The 21,157-nt window shown below is 50.1% G+C and overlaps 1 protein-coding gene across 4 annotated transcripts; it reads right to left on the minus strand.

Moving 5' to 3' along the window:
- Positions 1 to 220: 220 nt before the first annotated feature.
- On the minus strand, positions 221 to 18,716 carry CA6 (carbonic anhydrase 6). 4 transcript variants are annotated; one of them, XM_048326427.1, is made up of 10 exons: positions 18,385 to 18,715; positions 11,570 to 11,661; positions 10,431 to 10,616; positions 6,983 to 7,131; positions 6,494 to 6,589; positions 5,919 to 5,985; positions 5,273 to 5,430; positions 4,279 to 4,402; positions 1,668 to 1,766; positions 221 to 1,148 (listed from the first exon to the last, which is right to left on the minus strand). In XM_048326427.1, the coding sequence occupies exons 2-10, from the start codon at positions 11,646 to 11,648 to the stop codon at positions 535 to 537; spliced, it is 1,572 nt and encodes a 523-aa protein (XP_048182384.1). In that variant the 5' UTR covers positions 11,649 to 11,661; positions 18,385 to 18,715; the 3' UTR covers positions 221 to 534. The 4 variants fall into 4 exon arrangements, with proteins under 4 accessions (XP_048182384.1, XP_048182382.1, XP_048182383.1 ...); XM_048326425.1 differs by lacking the exon at positions 11,570 to 11,661 and having other exon boundaries at positions 18,385 to 18,716; XM_048326426.1 differs by lacking the exons at positions 1,668 to 1,766; positions 11,570 to 11,661 and having other exon boundaries at positions 18,385 to 18,716.
- Between the last annotated feature and the right edge of the window lie 2,441 nt (positions 18,717 to 21,157).

Below are 21,157 nucleotides of genomic sequence, written 5' to 3' on the forward strand. Positions count from 1 at the left end.
TCTATGCTCTGTCTCCACATCCACTACAGAAAAGGAGGCAAAGTCATGTCCTCAGCCAAGACACAGGGACTGCACAGGGCCTGTCCCAAGACCTCTCCTGCCAGGGCTTTACATCCCCCCCCTCCTGTGGGATACGACTGCAAGGGAAAGGGGTGGTGAGCTGATGGTGACAAACAGAAGGAAGGACACATGCAGGGAAGATGGTGAGACACAGACTGCGTGAAGGATGGGAGAGAAATTTTATTTGAGGAAGTGGCTCCTTTGACCAGAGAGCAGCTCTTTGGCATGAAGAAAGATCCATATATGGGGACCTAAATCAACCCCTCGGCAGGGATGTAACAACCCAGGGTGCTGGACTGTGCCAAATCCTGCAGTTCTTTGCCTCTATCTCACTGATGGAGGCTTTGCTCTCTTGGAAAAACATGCCAGAGCACCAGGAGGTGCTTAGTGAGCCTACACAAAGCAGGAGCAGAAACAAGCAAACAATCTCAGATTTTCTCAGTTTTCCCAACAAAAAAACCCCAGAGGTTGGGATCAGTGGCAGCTGGTGTCATTGTGCAGAAGCACCCCCCCGAGGAGGGCCATGGGGGTCTGTCCCCAGGCTACGACGTCCCCCTTGAGCTGCCCTGCTTTGCACAGCGCCAGCGCCCGAACCTCTGCGGCGCTGAGGACTCGGCTCCACAGGTTCACCTGTGTCATCCACCCTGCAAAACCATTGGAGAACGTCCCCAGCAGAGTGTCCCTGTCTTTGCCAAGGACCAGTGTCCCCCCAGCCTGGCTCACGTAGCCCTTCTGGACACTCTGTGCTTTGCCAGCTGCCCCGTTGAGCCAGAGGTTGGCCACTCCCGCCTGGGAGGCCCAGGTCACGCAGTGGTGCAGCCAGTCCTGCGCCTCGTGCTGCAGGGGGAAGCTGAGGAAGTGGCCTCCGATCCAGAGCCCCAGCTCTGCGCCCACGGTCACCAGCAGCTCGTGGTCACTCTCCCCAGTGGAGTAGGACAGGATGGTCTGGCTGCCGGCGGGCTGGGCTCTGCTCCAGAAACACAAGGTGAAGGCTTGGAGGGACACAGCACGGAGGGGATGGACCTCCACAAAGCTCTCAATGTTTTCCACGGGGAAGTAGAAAGCTGGAAAGGTGCTGGATTTCGTACCTGAAATAACCAAAAAGCCAGCAGTTACATTTCCTGTAAATAAGTCCAAATCCTGGAGAATACACCCACAGAACTGAGGGCTGTGTAGTCCGAGCTTTCCAGTTACTGGTGTGTGTTGTGCCAGCAGGGAAGGGGCTGGAAATGATGAAAACCTGAGCTGAGCTCCCCCACCCAACTGTTTAGGGAAATCACTTTTTTCCCTCCTTCCTCCTCTTTTCTCATGTTGTGTAAAATAGAGAGGATGATTGTTTATCCCGGGGGAACTGTGAGCTGAAATTTTTCACTTGTCTGTAAAAATGGGCTCCCATGTGGCAGGAAAAAGCTGCAGCTGCTGTGGGAGTAGCTGGGTTAGGGCTGGCCCTAATGATACAGGATTTCCATCAGCAGGCCCAGATATGGGACAAAATTCTACCTGTGGGTGTCAGTACCAAACCTGTCAATGATTTAGGCCACCAGGGTCGGCAGGGCATGGGCTCCTCATCCTCACAAGGTAAGCTGGACTCAGCCTGTGTTTCTCACCTGTGTGGCTCAGTCCATTCAGCAGCTCTGTCTTCATGTCTTGGAGCTGCATCTGGATTTGGTCCAGCCTGAGGGTGAACTCCTCTGGATGACACTGGGCTAGAGCAATCAGACAGCTGAACTTACAGAAGCCTGGGGCCTACATGTGGTACATTTTCTAGTCTAAGCAAACCCTTAGTTTTAAAATGCAGCTTCTCTCCTCTGTGTGGTGCCTGGCTGCTCAGCCAGAGCTGTTCCCACACGGTCCAAGCACCAGACACACCTGAGCTGAGGGTCCTGACGTGGTGCCAGGTAGCACCAGCGACCCTGGAGGTGTGTGACACTCAAAAGGCAGGGCTGGCACACACCTTAAACACGGGGTGCCAGCAGGGAGGCACAATGGGGGCACAATGGCCACAGCTGAGGACAACTGGGGGCACAATGGGCACAGCTGAGGACAATCAGGAATACAATGGGGTCACCTGAGGACAATCAGGAACACAATGGGCACAGCTGAGGACAATCAGGAATACAATGGGGTCACCTGAGGACACTCAGGAACACAATGGGCAACACCTGAGGACAATCAGGAACACAATGGGCAACACCTGAGGACAATCAGGAACACAATAGGCACAGCTGAGGACAATCAGGAACACAATGGGGACACCTGAGGACACTCAGGAACACAATGGGCAACACCTGAGGACAATCAGGAACACAATGGGCAACACCTGAGGACAATCAGGAACACAATAGGCACAGCTGAGGACAATCAGGAACACAATGGGGACACCTGAGGACACTCAGGAACACAATGGGAACACCTGAGGACAATCAGGAACACAATGGGAACACCTGAGGACAATCAGGAACACAATGGGGACACCTGAGGACACTCAGGAACACAATGGGCAACACCTGAGGACACTCAGGAACACAATGGGCACACCTGAGGACAATCAGGAACACAATGGGCAACACCTGAGGACACTCAGGAACACAATGGGAACACCTGAGGACAATCAGGAACACAATAGGCACAGCTGAGGACAATCAGGAACACAATGGGGTCACCTGAGGACACTCAGGAACACAATGGGGACACCTGAGGACACTCAGGAACACAATGGGCACACCTGAGGACACTCAGGAACACAATGGGCAACACCTGAGGACACTCAGGAACACAATGGGCAACACCTGAGGACACTCAGGAACACAATGGGGACACCTGAGGACACTCAGGAACACAATGGGCAACACCTGAGGACAATCAGGAACACAATGGGCAACACCTGAGGACACTCAGGAACACAATGGGCAACACCTGAGGACAATCAGGAACACAATAGGCACAGCTGAGGACAATCAGGAACACAATGGAGACACCTGAGGACACTCAGGAACACAATGGGCAACACCTGAGGACAATCAGGAACACAATGGGCAACACCTGAGGACAATCAGGAACACAATAGGCACAGCTGAGGACAATCAGGAACACAATGGGGACACCTGAGGACACTCAGGAACACAATGGGAACACCTGAGGACAATCAGGAACACAATGGGAACACCTGAGGACAATCAGGAACACAATGGGGACACCTGAGGACACTCAGGAACACAATGGGCAACACCTGAGGACACTCAGGAACACAATGGGCACACCTGAGGACAATCAGGAACACAATGGGCAACACCTGAGGACACTCAGGAACACAATGGGCACACCTGAGGACAATCAGGAACACAATGGGCAACACCTGAGGACACTCAGGAACACAATGGGAACACCTGAGGACAATCAGGAACACAATAGGCACAGCTGAGGACAATCAGGAACACAATGGGCAACACCTGAGGACACTCAGGAACACAATGGGCACACCTGAGGACACTCAGGAACACAATGGGCACACCTGAGGACACTCAGGAACACAATGGGCAACACCTGAGGACACTCAGGAACACAATGGGCAACACCTGAGGACACTCAGGAACACAATGGGGACACCTGAGGACACTCAGGAACACAATGGGCAACACCTGAGGACAATCAGGAACACAATGGGCAACACCTGAGGACACTCAGGAATACAATGGGCACAGCTGAGGACACTCAGGAACACAATGGGCACACCTGAGGACACTCAGGAACACAATGGGCAACACCTGAGGACAATCAGGAACACAATGGGCACAGCTGAGGACAATCAGGAACACAATGGGCACACCTGAGGACACTCAGGAACACAATGGGATCACCTGAGGATACTCAGGAACACAATGGGCACAGCTGAGGACACTCAGGAACACAATGGGCAACACCTGAGGACACTCAGGAACACAATGGGATCACCTGAGGATACTCAGGAACACAATGGGATCACCTGAGGATACTCAGGAACACAATGGGCACAGCTGAGGACACTCAGGAACACAATGGGCACAGCTGAGGACAATCAGGAACACAATGGGGACACCTGAGGACACTCAGGAACACAATGGGCACCTCCACCTGAGCAGGGACACTGCTGCTCCCGGGATGGGGGGTTCCAGCACATCCAGCTGAAATCACCTGCAGTTCACCACCTTCCCCAGGTGTGCTGGGTCCTGTGGCCCTTACCCTGGGCGCGGTGGGCTCGGAAGGAGGCCTCCACCACGCGGCCCTGCAGCGGCTGCACGTGCCGGTAGTCGTTGCGCAGGGTGCGGTTGTGCCAGTCCAGCAGGGAGTTCTCCAGGAGCCGGATCTGGGGACAGCACAGGGACACCACAGGGACATCACAGAGGGCTGGGCACAGCAGCAGCTCTGCCTGGAGCTGCAGTGCACATCCTGCAGCTCGGAATGAGGCTGAGCAACTCGTTAGAGAGGAGTCCTCAGGGTCTCTTGCTGAGTAGCAGCGAGGGAAAGGAACAGAACGTGAGGCTCTTATCAGGTAATTCATGATAAAGGCATTTGGCCTGGGGGGAGTTCTGAACACCTGCCTGATGATATGCATGGATGGAGATTTTGCTGCTATTCTGTACCTTTCTCACAAGTGCCTTGCAGCCTTCCCTGCCAAAAAGAGTGTTTCTTTTTCAAAGAGAGCGCACTGTGATCCCCCACTACTGTGGTCTCAGTTTTATCTTGTTCTTCTCCTGGAAGAAAATGTTTCTGATGCTTCTTTATTATTTATTAACTTTAAAGCATTACTTTCAGTGTAAGTCTAGACAAGGAAACCCCCTGAAATACCTTCTAAAATCTGCCAATTATTCTGTAATTATTTTAATGCTATGAATGGCTCTTTTTTGTTTTTTTTTCTTTTCAGGGGGACTCTCTTGCAGTAGTTTTTGCCTTGTTAATTCTCACTGGTCTCTTCCTTTTTATAGTGCTTCAGAGTGCCTGAGATTAACTGAGCAGAGAGTTTTGTTATCAGTCACCAGACCTCGGGTCACCTGCTACACAGCCTGACCCTGCTGTGATGTAGAATCACAGCCACCGGTAACTCCAGTTGCTCAGGAATCCATCCCAAAAGCTCTGTATGAGAGATGCCCTAAGAGCTCTTCTGTTCCCAAGATCCCTGGAGGACAGAAAAGGAAATGTGTGGAGGGAAGAGAAGCTGGTGACAGCCAGCACTGACCTGTGCATGTGACAGGACAATTGGGGAGTGGAAGATGGTCCAGATGACGCTCTCGGAGCACGGGGGGGTGGTCAGGGAGCCCTGGTACCTGTAGAAGTGTGCAAGGTTTTCTGGCAGCATGGCTTGGACGTCCAGAGAACTGAGCATTGTTGATTGACCTCAAAAGGAAGCAGAGAGATGGTATTAGAAGATAATGGGGAGGGAAGAGAGGTGAAAGTGCTCTCAGAGCTGGGGTTGGCACATCCCCCTGCCCAGAGCACTGGCTCATTAGACCTTTGGTGCAACTGGATGGAGATGGAGAGGAATGAATGGCCCTTTCTGGATTTGTGGTTTGTCAGTCAGAGATATCTGGGTCCTGGGGATGGTGGCAGCTGCTCTCAGTGCTCTGCCAGTCCCTGGGGGTGCTCCCAGGAGGCATTAATGGGTGTGCAGGCTGCAGGAAGCTGATATTTGGTGCTGCAGTGCATTGCACAGACCTCCAGGATGTATTTATTGCTGCCCTGGGAACCTTCCCCACCGCCCTGGGCTGGGCTGGGCTGGGCTGGGCTGGCTGGAGTTGTGCAGGGCTGAGGATGTTCCCAGCCCCAGCGTGTACACACGGGCTGTGAGAGCATCAGGGACAGAGAAGGGCGTTCCCAGCTCTTACCTGCAAACCTGATTCTTGCCAGTTTGGAAATGAACTCGCTGTAGTAGGTGTTCTCAAAGTGCCCATCCTAAACACAGCACAGACACTTGGTCAAAAGGCGTGACCTGCCTGTCCTTCTCACTGCTGATCAGCTGGGAGGGGCTAATTGATGAACCGGGAGACCACCACAGATCTCCTGATAGGCCGGGCAATGCAAGGCATGGTCAGCCCTGTACAGCTTGGGTAGAACAGTGAACAGGACTCTTTTTCACTACTTTTAAATCCACACTGAATCAAGTGTTCCCACTGCAAAGCAGAGCAAGGCTTGGGAGGCACAGCAGGGAAACCCCAGCTGCCACACCTGATACTGCATATATATGTATATATAATACTAGTTATGGGGCAGTTTTCTGGGGCTCCCAAGTGGTATTGGCTGGTGCTTGTGAAGCCCAGACGGCCCAGGGGAAGCAGCACAGCTTCCTACAGAGGTGTCAGGCACCATCCCTTGGGACAGCTGTACAAAGGTGGCACGGCTGCTTGTGCCTGAGGGAGGTTTCAGCCAGTGCCCCCTGCCCCCAGCCCGGGGTCACACCTACCGAGTACAGGAAGGCCAGCACAGCCAGCCCCTGGGGCTTGTCTTTGGCTTCCTCAAAGCTTGAGTAGTTAGCAGAGTTGTAGTGGACAATGTGCAGCTGTCGGGAGAGAGAGTCTTTTACCGAAAAGTGATGAATGGCTTCTGGGTGCTTTAGAGGAACAGACTGAAGGGACATTCACCACCCAAACTCCTGCTGTTTGTGCCTCCTAGCAGGCCAAAGGGACCTTTGGTTTAACAGGTTTGTGGTGACTCTGGGGGAGCAGCTCCAGCTCTGAAGGACACGAGTGCTCTTGCCCTGGCTTTTCTTGGAGCCCTCTGTGCCAGCACCATCAGGCTCAGCCCTCCCACTGCACCAACCACCCACCCTTGTGGGAGCCTTGGTTTCCCCCCGTGCCTCTGCATTGCTTCCTGCAGGCTCTTCCTGCAGCTCCCGGTTTCCCAGCGTGAGAGGCCCAGAGCCCCCTCCCTGCAGCCCCTGTGCCACACGAACCTCGGCGAAGTATCTCATCCCATCAATGGTGTGCTCGGAGCCACTGGTCTCCAGGTCCAGCCCACCCCAGTGCAGGTGCATCTGGACAGCTGTATAGACACCTGGGAGCCCTCTGGAGATGTTCATGGTGGGTGGCAAATCGATCTGAACTGAAAAATAACAGCACTGGAGACAGCAGAGCGTGCAGCCCTGCCCACCCCTGTGGTGGTTCCTGCAGTGCCAGTGGCACCCCTGAAATGAGCAGGCACAGTCACGACCCCAGTATGGGAGGGAAAACACTGAAGTTTAAAGCTGGGTGTGCTTAAAACCTTTCCTGGGCTCAGGCTCGTGCAGCACACCAGGACTGGGCACTCAGCAGTGCCTGCAGACTCCTTCTCCCTGAGCAGCTCTGAGTTTGGCATTAGGCACGAAAGAAAGGCTTTAATGCTCAGCTCTCACACTGCACAGCACATCTTGCACAGATTTGTTAACCACTTCCTTTCCAAGGCAGAAAAGGGGAATAGGAATCAACACAGTGCGTGGCCTCATCTGTCACCATAATTCCCGGTGTTCTGGACTCTGCATTTTTGAGGCCCAGCCATTCTGGGAGAGCCCTGTAGGTTTGAAAAGGCTGTGTCATTGCTTGAAGGATTCATGGAGACAAACCTCTTTTCTTCTCCTTGCCAAGGAGTAGTCACAAACCCTTTGTCTTCCGCTAATTCCCTGCCACAAATCATAGATTATGTTAATAAACCTGGGAGCGAAAGTGGAGAATTGCCTCATCTAAATGGAGGCCCCCAGCATGTCATAAAAACTAGCAACCCTCCTTGCAAAATGCAGCCCAGCACATTATTCATTAGTCATAGTTTGGGTTTCTGAGGAGTTGCTTTTGTTTGTGAACTGTTTATAGACAGACAGGATGAAAGCATGCTTCCTTGTAATATCCCAAAGGGTCTAGAGTGGGAGGGATAAAAAAAATCTACCTTCTTCACAAGTTCCCTGCTGACTGCCTTCCATAATGAGGGTTATTTACTTCAAGCACCTCACCAGGGTTTCTACTTTCTACAAAACACGGCCAGGGAATCGTGTTGTGAGTTTGTAACAAGCTTAAGGCTCCTCTAAGATATTCTAAGCAAATATTTGCTGCAAGCACGAAGGTAGGGAATAGCCTGGTTTGCTGCTACTTTTCACCCATGTGGAGGTGAGTGGCAAGTGTGACTGCTCTGAGCTGGCAGTGCCTCGCTCCTGCTTTGCTCTGGCTCTGCCAGGCGGTGGAGGATTGATGCCATGAAGATTTTTGCCTTTTCTTTTATACCCCTGTTATACCTTTTTACAACTTCTGTATTCCCAGTGCTTTTTGCCTACATTCTTGGACTTGTTTGTCAAGCTGAGAGACTCAACATTTTAGAAGCTTCGTAGCCAGGGATCAGTGTGCCCCAGAGCCCAAGGTCCTCTCCAGAACACATTCTGTAAACCAAGATAGAACCATCCAGGGGAAGGTTCCTTGGGGAGGGGGGGCTCACTTGAGCCTCTCATTGGGGAATCTTTGATAGATCTGCTAATTAGTAACACCTATAATGTTATACCCAATGTTGGGAGACACAGAGACACAGACAGAGACAGACTGGGCGGGGTGCATCTCGATGCATATGACCTGGACGTGTGCACCTAAGGATCCTTAAAATAAATCCCAAGGTAAAATCCCTTTTCCCCTTCTAACCGTGTATGCCTCTTGATTTTAAGACCAGGAAAAGGCATCAGGATGAGCTGGGGCTGTGCAGTGAGAGTGCAGCTGAGCCTTCCCCAGCGTTCCTGCTCTGCAGACTGGACTCTGCCCAGCCCTGCCCTGCAGGCACAGCGCACACAGCCAGCCTGCCTGCCCAGCTCTGCCCCTGAGGAGGCCGAGTGAACGAGGGGCACACTTCAGGTCCCACTTAAATCTGCCCCTGGAGGAAGATGCACACATGGATGATATTTTAATTTTTCAGAGCTGTGCTTGTCCTCGCTACCAGCTGGAGGACCAACCCTCTTTAAAACGAAAAGAAAGGTCCAAATACAAAAGGTTTTGTTAACCCAAGGCTCTGTGTGTGAGTGTCTGCACCCAGACTCACACCACAGCAAACAGGCCTTAGCAGGTGGGGTTTAGCCTGGTGCTAACACAGCTACAGAGAAAATGAACCTGGTTTCCTGGGTGAGACATTTGGGGTTTGGCTCTGAGAGCCTGTAAGGAGAGTCCTGCTGATAAATCCCTCGCCTGTCCCTTTCAAATCTGCTGAGTGTTTTCCCTGAGAGGTTCTGCTGCCCCGTCCCATCTCACTGAAGCCAATAGAAAACCCCAGCCTGACTCACAGGAGCTGTGAATAGGGACACTGGTTTGTCTTTGTGCTTTAGGAAACTGCCCCGCATCAGAAAATCATTGTTGGGAAGTTAACAAAAGAATGGGCAAATATACACACGCAGTCAAAAAAGCTAAACCTGCAAGAATTAATGTCTAGGCAGGCAGGGCAGTAGTGCTGACAGGAGAGCTTCGAGCTGAACGCTGAGTCTGTGTGGCAACACAAAAGGAGGTACAATTTTCAGGAACACAATCACAACAGTCTTCCTCTGCTGGCACTTTGTCTCACCTCTCCACTGCGCTGCCCTCACACCGTTTTTCTCCCTCCTTGTTACAGAGAGCAAGGAAGAGCTGTTGTGCAGCATTCAAGAGCCGACAGCTTTATGTTCCCAATGCCTTCCCAAAAGCACTCATCCTCTCTCCACTGCAGCCGCCAGAAAATTCTCTCATTGCTTATCTGTAGTCCAAAGGCATTATCCCAACAGTACCAGCTGATGAATTATTTAGGCAATGAATTACAGATTGCAGCAGGGGAATCTGGGATCTCCTAAATTGTAAGCCTTGCCCTGAAACTGTGCAGCCAAAGGCCAGGCTTTTAACATGTGCTGTGCTTCAGTTTCCCTTCCTGAGCCCCAAAATACCAATCCTCTGGCTGTGAGGGAGGGATCCTGCTCTGTGTGGTACTCTGGGTGACCTACATCCAACCAAACCTGGGATGCAAAGGTTTCCATTCCTGTCACTTCTTATTAACATACAGGCCAAGAGATGCATTTTTCTGAATGCACAGGAGTCAGTGTGGCCCAAACACCACTCACTGCTGCAGTCCTGTTGTCTCGTAGCACATTAAAGGAAAGGGTCAATCTAGAATTCTCCAGATGCATTTTATCCCTTTTTCATGTCCAACAGAGAAAACACCTTGCAGAGACCTAGCTGCCTTTTATTTGTCTGGTTTATTTACGTATTTCTGGAGAGCTTTCCTGGGCGAGTGAGGAAAACAGCAAACCCAAGAGAGCAGAACGAAGTGAAATGGCAGAGTGAGTTCAAGAAAAGGGCATTGTCTGTGAGTGCATTTCCATAGCTAAAACAAGAGATCTGCTCCTGCAGTGCCCTGAGCCTGACACCCCCCAGCCTTACCAGAGTGGCCATTGTTGGTCATCCTGAACTGCCCCTGCAAGGGCCCATCGTAGCCACCGAGCTCCAGCTGCAGCAGCAGGGGGTTGTACCTCACTTTTCTCCTCTGGATGTCGATTGGAGATTGCTGCTTGCCAGCACAGTCTGGGAAGTGCTGTCCCCAGTGCTCTTCGTCCAGCTCTCCTTCTCCTGGAGGGGAGGCAAGGGAGGTGACAGGGGCGCGGGGGGAAGTGCTGTTAGTCAGGAATCAGAGAACTCTCCTCACCTGCCAGCAGGAAATGCCAATCTAATTATTGTAACACCAGGAACTGCAGCCATGAAAGGTTGCTTTGCCTTCCCCAGAGTGAAAATGCACATTATTGTGTCTGCAGGACAACTGTGCTGCAAAGTAAGAAACCTGCATTGCAGCAGCAGCTCAGTGATGGCTGGAGACTGAACCTCCAGCAGAAGAGGAGCGGTGTTTACATGGAAATGGGGATTTAAACGGGTCCCGACTGCCAGAGGTGTGGAATTGGCTTCTTAACCAGTGTGTGAATAGGATCAGAGCAATAGGCAGGAAGGCTCAGCTTAGGATCAGGAACTGACAGCAATTAGTTATTTTTAACTACAGAGAGAGCAATTGCATTATTGCAACTCTTCAGCAATATCCTTTGTTTTAGCTTAGCCCACTGAAGATCGTAAAAGGATTAACACTTACTTCAGTGAGTTCTGCAAACAACCCCCTGACAAATGAAATTTAGATAAAATTTCCCCCCAGAAATATAAATACCTAAATAAGTACTTCTCAGTGCTCTGTACTGCCTGGGATATGACAATAAAATAAGAAGCAGGCAGTATTTAAAGCTTTTCCTTCCAGGATCACCCAAAGGGCAGCTTTTCTTCTAACACGTTCTGAAGGTTTCCCCCATTGTTTGAACCTCGTTGTGCTGCCAACCCTGATAATGTGTCCTAACCACACAAAGGAGTAAAAAGAGGTGACATTGAGGAGAATCACTTTCAAGACACAGAGGCATCAATAAAGTGGAATAAATTAGCTGCTCTGTGATCTCTCGCTAAGGGACAGCCAAGCTGCTTCTGCAGCACAAAAGGGAAGGGAGCCTCTTGAGCAGCAGCAGCCCCAAAGCAGCCCCGTTTTTCGTTACCTTTGTATGTCCAGGGCACCTCGTGGGTGTGGCTGAGAGGCGCCAGGAGCAGGCGGAGCAGGAGCGCTGCCATCAGCATGTCCGTGTTGTACCTGCAGCCAGAGCCCAGGGGAGTGATTGCTGCAGAACACCCTCAGGATGCTGACAACCCCCCACTAAATGCTGATTTACTGCGGGTCTGGCCTTTCCAGCACCTCTCCTGCCCTTCTCCTCGCCCACCCCAGGCAGTAACACCAACGATGCCCGCATACAATCTGTCCGGCCAGTCAGCTCTGCTGACCCCCTTGGCTGAGCTGGCCCTGCAGAGGGGACGCGTTTCCCCCGATGGCCAAAGCTGATGCCCTCGGGGTCGCTGTCTGACCCCGGCTGCTGCACAGCTCTGCCCGCTTTTCCTGTCCATTCATTCCCCATGAATGGGCTGAAAAGCTGCTCGCTGCAAGTACCGGTGCAGCAGTGCTCTGTAAGCAAAAATACCCAGCCCGGCTCTCAGACCTGCTTCCCTTTACACAGAGCAAGGAGCCAAGGCAGAGGGCATTTAGAGGACTGGATTTCAAAAGTGCAGAGCATTCATAATCTTACCAGAAATCGAAACTGTGGACACTTATAAGCTTGTCTGAAAATCAGACTCCTGAGACTGCGTTTAAAAGCACTCCACACCCCTGAGCCTTAGCATTCAACTTTCAGCACCTTCCCTCATCACTGAAAATCCAGTTTTGAATGGGAGAGATTTGCAACCTTTGAAAAACTCAGAGCTCTCAAAAACCATTTAGACTTGAAAGATACAGGCACCATACAAGAGACTGAAACCCTGATGGCTTTTCAAAAAACATACAGGAATGCAAATAAAAACGAGCAGGTGACAGGTGTCTAAATGCTCTTGTGGACTTCTGTATCTCTTCAGACACTTGGTTTCCTTAAAAATGTGTCCCAAGCAAATACTTGTCTATGGTCCAGTAAAAGTCCTTTGGCAGAACAGGGAACAGAGCACGGATTCTCTGCCTGCCTTTTTGTATCCTGTCACCAGGCAAATGCCATTCCTTTTGAAAAACCTCCTCCTCCCTCCAGGAATGACACACTGCTGCCAGCCCTTTCTTCCCAGCCGTGGCCCCCAGCTCCTAAACCCACGGTTCCAAAACAAAAGGGGAGCAGAAATCTCCCCAGGAATGGAATTTTTACCTTCTATGGAAAAGAACTAGCGATTCCAACAAAAGCAGCATAGCTTGGCTGTTGGTTTTAGGTGTCAGGCAGCAATATTAAACACAAGGCAAGGCAGCTCAGATCAGTGATATCTCAACACTTCTGTTTGCAGTGTGCCTGCCTCTTGTTATAAAACTGGCAATTATTTTCAGGAACAAGGTGATTTTCAGTCACTCAGCGAGGTGACTCAGGTGAGTCTAGGGGTTAGGGTCAGTTGAGCTGCACAGAAGGGTCCCAAGCCCAGACCTGGTGTGGCAGTTTGGGGCAGTTTGGGTGGCAGTTTGGGCGGGACAGGCCCCGAGATGCTGCAGCACAGGCAGTTGGGGGCAGTGAGGTGGGTGAGGAAAGATTTTTCTGCCTCCCTGAGTATGAACCACCCTCCATTCACTTCTTTCTTCACAGTTGGTACCTGGGGCACAACTGCCCCAGGTGCCCCATCCCTGGGAGTGTCCAAGGACAGGTTGGACAGCACTTGGAACAACTGGGGATAGTGGAATGTGTTCCTGCCCATGGTGGGGGGTTGGAACAAGCTGCTCCTCAGGATCCCCTTCCAACCCAAGCCATTCTATGAATAATAACAGCAATTCAACACTAAGAGCCACAGGTGAGCTACAGGTGCCATGGGAACTCAGGTTTCTGTGCTGCAGAACAGAAGCAGGTCTTCTACTCAAAATTTTGTTCTTTGCAAGTGAATTGTTAACATTAAAAGGCCTTTCCTGGGTTGCTGTTGGTGCAGTGCCTATTTAATCTTTGGGAACTGGTGCAATATTGAGCTGATTAACCAAATGTGTTTTTTCCCCTCTCTCCTCCAAAGAAGTCATTTATTCTGACGGTTGCACTGACCTGTGTATGGACCAAACTAAGCAAACATGCCCTGCAATGCACTTCTTAATCCTTGTGTATCCAGTTGTGTAAATAGGCTTTGAAATTAGCTGAGGGTGAAATTTTGGGGGTTTATACCTCTTTGCACTTCAGGATTCCACACAGCAGCACAGGAGGGCGTGAAGAGTCAGGCACAGGAGCTCACCTCTGCTTGGAGCACCTCTCCTGTCACCTGCCTGTGAGGGCACCAGGGAGTGGAAATGGATGTCACACGGTGACAAGCTGCTTCCCTTGCCTGTGCTTTATTGATCAGCCAGCCCAGTCTGCACAAAGGACTTGAACTAAAGCCCATTCGGGAATGTACCAGTGCCAGGAAACTGGAGATGACAGTGGATTAATTTTTAATGGAGCTTTTGCAACATTTGTGACATTTCACTTGACATCAGCAGGAGCTGTGGGTGCTCAGCACATCCAAAACCCACATCTCTGGTAGCTCAAATTATTGTCTTTAAAGTCCCTTCTAACCCAAACCATTCTGTGATTCTATGAAGACAGCAGTCTGTGGAAAGGATTTACTAAGGGCACAAAGCATGAATTTGTTTTGGGGTTAGGACAGAACAATAATTCTAATTAAGTGATTTAAATGTATTTGGATATTAAGCTTCTAACTACAAGCTGAATATTATGGAAGTCCTTCTCCCATATAACGTATTGCCCACGTCCGCCACTGGTTACTGGATCTTGGAGCTTTTTTAATGTATGTGGTGTTAAATCTGGCTGGCCTGAGGCTTGTCTTGGTCAGCTCTTTTGCTACCTGGATATAATTGCTAGAGAGAAATATGGACAAAGTGCCTGGGAACTCCATGCCTGAGGTGAACTGGGGGTTCACAGGTGAAGACTGTAACAGGACTCATCTCTGCGCTGAGATTTAGCCAGTGATAAAATCTGATGCTGTATATATCAGCCATGAATATTCTTGGCATGATTTCTTCCCAAGGGCAGGGAACTTTCACACAGACTCCAGCCTTCCCCCTCCCGCCTCGACTGCAGTAGGAAATAAGCCTTTTATCCCACATCATTGGCTTCCATGCACTTCACTTTTATCTCTACAGTTTTCCCTGACTCTTTGCCATCTTTTAAATCCTGATTCTCCCAGGCTATTCTCTCTGTCCTCGCTGGCCTAAAGCTCAGCTCAAGTCTGACATTCTGAGTATTGGTGGCCACATTAAAACCTTGACAGGGCATTGAAGTAGCTGGCTCAAACCTCAGTGCTCCTTTGACCCAGAACTTGAAAGGGTTAACTCCTCTGCCTCTGAATCAGCAGGAATTCGGGCAGGGCTTGCAGTAAGAGCTGCATCACTCCCCAGACCAGCAAACATTTGACCAGGAACAGGCTGTTTGAAGTGAGATGGACAGAGTACCTTCAGTCAGGCTATCCAGGTTTTTCTAAGTGAGTCTAAAACCTCTTCAAACAGAGCCCTCTCTGCTGAGGTTGTGCTGGATGAGTGAAAGTATCCAGAGCCTACACAAGTTTTATGAAAGACAAAGATCAGCCAGTGCTGGCAGGCCCAGACCCCTGAGGAAAGCTGACAATAGCTGTGCAGATTGAAACATGAGATTCTTTTATTCAACAATTCCTGTGATGTTTCTACATCTTATTTCCAAAACTGGCCCTCTTTTCTTTGAAATTTTGCCCATGGTTTTTTTTTTTCCCCCCTTTTTGCCCCTGGTTTTCAAGTACATACAGAGATCACAGAGGTAGAAAAGCGCTGGAATTCATTTCTCCAGTTCACACAATCCCTTTAGACCTCCTTCATCTTATATAATATTTTGATGTATTTGACTAAATTTAATCATAGAATCACAGAATGGTTGGGTTTGGAAGGCACCTTAAAGAACATCTAGTCCAACCCTCTTCCATGGGCAGGGACACCTTCTTACTTTCTTCTGATACAAATTCAGACACCTTTATTGATTCTGCTGAAGCTTTGTGGTAGAAATGGGCTTTGAGGCAGTCAGAGACAGACACCAGAGATCTACACCAGTGCTCCTAAAGGCAGGATTTGCCCATTTGAAAGCAGAGAGGTTTCCTCTGTGAATTCCATTTCACGGTCTAACAGATCTCAGCATTAGCTACCTGCAGTTCATTGTCAACCTAAATTTTCTTTTGCTCAGTTTCAGCCAATTACTCTTAGTTATAGCTATAACCCTTGGATTATCTTAAAATAGTGTTCTGTTTTTAATGTTCACATCACTTCTGGGGTGGTTATCACCTCGCTGTACCGTGGGCAGGAGCAGCCTTTCAGTGCCATTTCCCCAAGGTGGAGGAAAGGACAACGTGATGCTATAAAAATGAGAGAACACGGTCAAATAATCCCCCTTCATTTCCATTTCCAGGAAACGTCAATACAGCTCTTGTAATGCCTCTTTAGAGCTGCTCTACAGACTTTGCTGAAAGGGATTTCACGTTCTGGATCTCTGCTTGAGACTTTGGAAGAAAGCAAAGCAAGAAGGGAGGATTAGGAAGGGGGAGGCCAAACTTCCCACTGCATTGAGTGTGAGGATTGAAGGAGCTGTGTCGAGAGAGGGTCTCAGAGAAATGTTTCCATCATCCCAGGGCTCTGTGCTGTGCACTGCATGGGATAGAGGAGGAATGACTCTGTGACAAAGCAGCTTGGCAGCGTGTGCCAATACCTGTTCACGGTGCTATTGGTGAATTACACTTATCTGCACTGCTCCCCTTAAAAGTGTTCAGTTTGCTCCTGATCTCCCGGTGTAATGGCAGGCAGAGGAAGCACAATTGCTGCTCAATCTCTCTGAAAATCAACATCAGCAGTGCACAAACAGAGGAGAAGACCCCAAGCCCCTTAACAAACAAACAGTGCACAGAACAAGGAAAGGCTCTGGAAACTGCTGCTGCCCATTGCTGGGTAAGCACTTTTCCTTTCTGCATTGTGTGTTGAGCAGCTGTGACATCCAGTGGCCAAACACAATACGGTTGGGTCTGGTACAGACCTCTTCATACATGGTAACAATAACAGAGCCCTTCCATGGCACTTTTCATCTTCAAAAAGCTGTATAAGCACGAATTCATTAACCCCTGCACAGCTCAGCAGGGCAGACCAATGCAGTGATCCCAAGAGAGGGGGACACCACTCTCCAAGATCTCCAAAGACATGGCAATCAGCCCTCCAGGGAGAGAAGAGCCTGCTACAGGACCAGAGTGCAGGACCTTCACCCCCCAGGGCAAAGAGCAGCTGCTGAGAGATAAGGGATCAGAAAGGTGCAGCTCACTCAGCACCTGATGAAGAGGCCACACCTGAGGAATAGGTTGTGCTTGTTTTCCCAAGAGAAAAAAAATCCATGGTAAAAGAGGGGAAAAGATGGGGAAAGCTGAGATTACAGCAGGACCAGAGAGGCTTTGGAAGAGATCCTTTGTCAGAGGCCTGGCCTGAGGAAAAAGCTTCTGCAGAGATTTTCTGAAAACATCAGAGGACTTTGCTGATAGATGTGGAAGGTAGGGAAGGCAGCACAAGTGTGGATTGGGATTAAGAAATGCAGTGGTAGAATCAAAATGTGACTGTAAGGAGATGCTACCTTAAACTTCCTTTCTAGCCCACGCAGGAAACCAGCCTTGCCAGAGAAGCTGTGTTCTGTATGGGTACCTTTGGTGCCAACCCAGGCATGCCTGTTCCTCTTGATCATAAAAGCAGACTTCAGTGAGATGCATTCAGAGATCCAAACTGAGGACAGATGCACCCAGTTTCAGTGACCAAGAAACCGGTCCCTGCTCTCCTGAGCTCATCACTGCCCCAGCGTTTGCTTGCTCAGCTCTGCAGTGTTTTCTTCTGCAGGCAAGGTCACTGCAGGGACCTTCAGAAGGAGCAAAGTGCCCCCAGTGCCTCCTCTCCCAGCACCTCATCACCACTGCATTCTGAGGAGCTAAAAGTGATGATGAGAGCTAAAGGTGTTTCCCATGAGAATGAGGTTGAATTTCAAGACAGGAAGACAACATGAAGGAAATTTAAATCCTACTGTCTGTGCTGTACCTGTTCTGTGGCAAGAGAATCCTGCTTGATAACTCTTGTGCTTTACATAAGTATTTTGCACTCATTAAGGAAACAAATGAGTTGTTATTGGACTACTTTTCTTTTTTTTGGTTTTTTTTTTTTTGTTTTTTTTTTTTTTTTTTTTGTTTTTTTTTTTTGGTTTTTTTTCAGGTTATCATTCAAAAAAACTCCAACCCTAAACACCAAATACTATTTCTTAATGGCTGATCGATTCCTATTGGTTTCCTTCCAAATAACCATTCCCCACACCCTGAAAATGGATGTAGTAGTTGTATATGTAGGTTAGCATTTACAGGAGTAAAGAATATTCTGCCTGGTACCACCTGAGTGTCTCACACAGCCCTCGTGTACTTGTGAAGGCTGAGGAAGGACCCACACTACACACAAACCTGTGTCCACACTAACCAGTAAGGACTAGCCAGTCCTCCAAAGCCCTGGGAGAAGACAGGATAATGAAGAGACGTGCTGGAAGTTAAGAGCATTAAGCAAGCCATGAGGTCTGTCACCTCCAGCTGTTTCACTATTCATGTGCCTAAAGCCCGTGTGCCTCATTGCAGGGTGAAGCTGTGAGACAAAGGCATGGCAGAAAATGAGATGAAAAGTGAGAGAGAAGGATGTAAAGTCAAGTCTGAGGAGGTTCTGAATGCCTGGAAGAAAACATCTTAAACAGTCACTCCACAATTTAATAGATACCCAGAAAGAGCATTAGTCAGACTCTGCCGTTACCTTTCCAATGAGCGTTCCTTAAAAACACCAGGATCTGCAGGGTCAACGAAGAGCAGAAATCTGAGGGACAGAGTGCTGACTTCTGCATCCGATGGCTTCCCTCCGGAGATCCCACCCGGACTGGAGTGAGGTGCAGAGCCTGGTTCCCTGAGATGCAGAGCTGCCCTCCCAAAGGAACCTGATCAGAACACAAACAGGCTGGCACTTGCCGAAGTGTCGGATGGAGCGGGCGAGGGAGGTGCACACGCAGCCACCCAGACACATCTTCAGGTGTTCTGGGAGGCACTGGGGAGAAAGAGAAGTCCCTGAGCATTCAGGAAGTGCTTTCAAGGTGCTCTGAGAGCTCACGCCCTGGAATGCGCCCTGCACTGCTGATGGTTATTAACATTTTAATGCATCGCAAACAAGTCCTGATCTGCGGTGGTTCTGCTCCTACCTTGGCACCCTCAGCTGCCTGAACCAGTGATTTCACACTCTGCAAAGCTCAGGAGGCTCCTGCCCAGCTGCTTTAAACAGGGCAGGGAAAGGCTGGCCTGCTCGGCTTCTGTGCTCAGCAGCGTGTTGCAAGCAAACAAAAAATTGACATTTATCCCACTTCCAATTTTACCTGTAAAGCACAAGGAATGCCAGGCCTTGCAGCGGAGGGATTTTGCTGGTGAGAGTCGTCCTCCATTTCTGGCTGGTGGATGCCTGTGAGCCAGGTCTGTGTCGGTGGTTTTTCCCCATCTGCTCCATCAGCAGTTCCTCTGCTGTGTTAGTGTTCCTGAGTGGGCTGTCGAATGGGAGCACAGGCTTCATGTGTCCCCAAACTCTCTGTCCCCAGTGTCCACCCATTAGCCATACAAGGCCACTTCCAAACCACGAAATATTTTAAGAGTGTACTGAGTATTTGATAAATCTCGGATTCCCAAAGAAACCCATGCTTCCTAGATATCCCATAGCTGTGGGGATGCTCTTTAAAGGAAGACAAAAATCAGGCAGGATACATGACTGAGCAGTGGCATTTTTAACATCAGCTCTGAGTTTAATTTTAACACGTACGGCACAGTGCAGTTTTAAATCTGCTGATCCAGGAAAAAATTATACCAACACCTGAACAGTGCCAGGCTTGTGCTCATGGATGCCTGACCACCGCTGTCTGCAGCTACCGCAGCCCCGGTGCCTGCAGCTGTGTCTCCACAGGGACTCGGGGCCACTGGAGCGCACGGGACCCCTGGCACAGCGTCCGTGGCTCCTGCCAGGATGGGGAATGCAGGCTCTCAGCTCTCAGCTCATTGCTCACCCTCCAGCCAAGGAAATTTGTGCTGCCTCTGTGGTCGCAAGGGAAGGAGAGCCCAGGCAGGGGACAAGTCCTAAACCCTTCCTCGCAAGCTCTGAATTCTTTCTCGCAAGGCTGGTCTCCTAGGGTCAGTTCTCCCCCACAGCTTGGGTTTGGTTGAATGGGAATAGGGCAAGAGCTCAGTGCTCCAGGCAGGGGCTTTGCTTTACACCCATTTCTGCCCCCCCACCGAGCTAATGATGACCTCTCAGAATACGTTTTGTCCCCAAAGAGCACCCTGCTGTACCTCAGCATCAGCCTTTGCTCAGCTACTACAATGTTTAATTTCAGCCTCAGGCTTTCTTGTGCTCCATTTTCTTTAGCTCATTATAAGACTTGACACCTCTGTGTGATTTTCCTTCATGGCAATAAAGGCACTTCTACAAAGTGCAAAGATAGTGAAGCATCTCTAATCCAGCAGTTAACCAGCATTAAAATCCAGCTTTATGATTTCCAGCATCTGGAATGTGTTTTTACAGGAAATGTTCCCCTCTCATGCCCTCCCACCAGGAAGGGTAAGGCTGCAGGATAAGCCAGTGCTGCCAAGGACACAGCTCTGAGGGGTACAATGTGCAGTTTTGGGGGGGCTGGCACTTCAAAGAATTCTCTACCTGCAAGCGACAGTTTAATTCCAAGGGTTTTTCCTGCCCAATGTTGCTTTATCTCAGCAGCATTTTGACCTCACCCATGGCTGTGGAGCCACACGAACGTGCAGGGAAAGCACGAACCCCGCATGCAGTGTCACACAGGGCACTGTCACAGAGCAGCCTGGCTTCCACAGGGAGCCTGGGGGTCACACGGGGGTCCGAGGGCACTGTGGCAGCCTGGAATGCCTCGGGAAGGTCAGTCCAGCAGACTTCCTTTGCTCTTTATTAGACTTTAAGCTTGCCCCGAAGGGATGTTCTCAGGAAGGAAAGAAAAATGTGCCCAGAAGATACATCAGTCAGAGGCTGGCAGGGCGAGGGAGGGCTGGAGGAGCACAAACTGCACCCGTCTGTGAGCAATAAAATGGCTTTGTTGGCACAGTCAGGGTGAACGGGGCACTGCCATATCCTCACAGACAGAACCAGAATGGTTTGGGTCGATGGGACCTTAAAGCTCAACCCATCCCACCCCAACCATGGGCAGGGACACCTTCCACTATCCCAGGTGCAGATCCAGGCAGAACACCTGGGAAAGTTTGTGTTCCTGCTGTGTCATAGCCCAGCACATTAGTGCTCCTCCTCCACCCCAGGAAGTGTGATGGTTATTCGCTTCAGAATCAGAGTGAGTATTTACTGTGTTTGTAATTAACCTTTCCCTAGAGCTAATACAAACATGCACGCACGCCCCTTCCAGCCTTCCTCTTTCCAAGTTTACTCGCTATTCCCACACCCTCTCAGGCCCAGCTCCCACAGTCCCTCCTCATCAAGGAGATGCTCCAGACCCCAGCCTGGACCCCCTCCAGTCACTCCT

This window comes from Corvus hawaiiensis, chromosome 22 (genome assembly GCF_020740725.1).
Source record: "Corvus hawaiiensis isolate bCorHaw1 chromosome 22, bCorHaw1.pri.cur, whole genome shotgun sequence".
NCBI classification, from domain to species: Eukaryota; Metazoa; Chordata; class Aves; order Passeriformes; family Corvidae; genus Corvus; species Corvus hawaiiensis.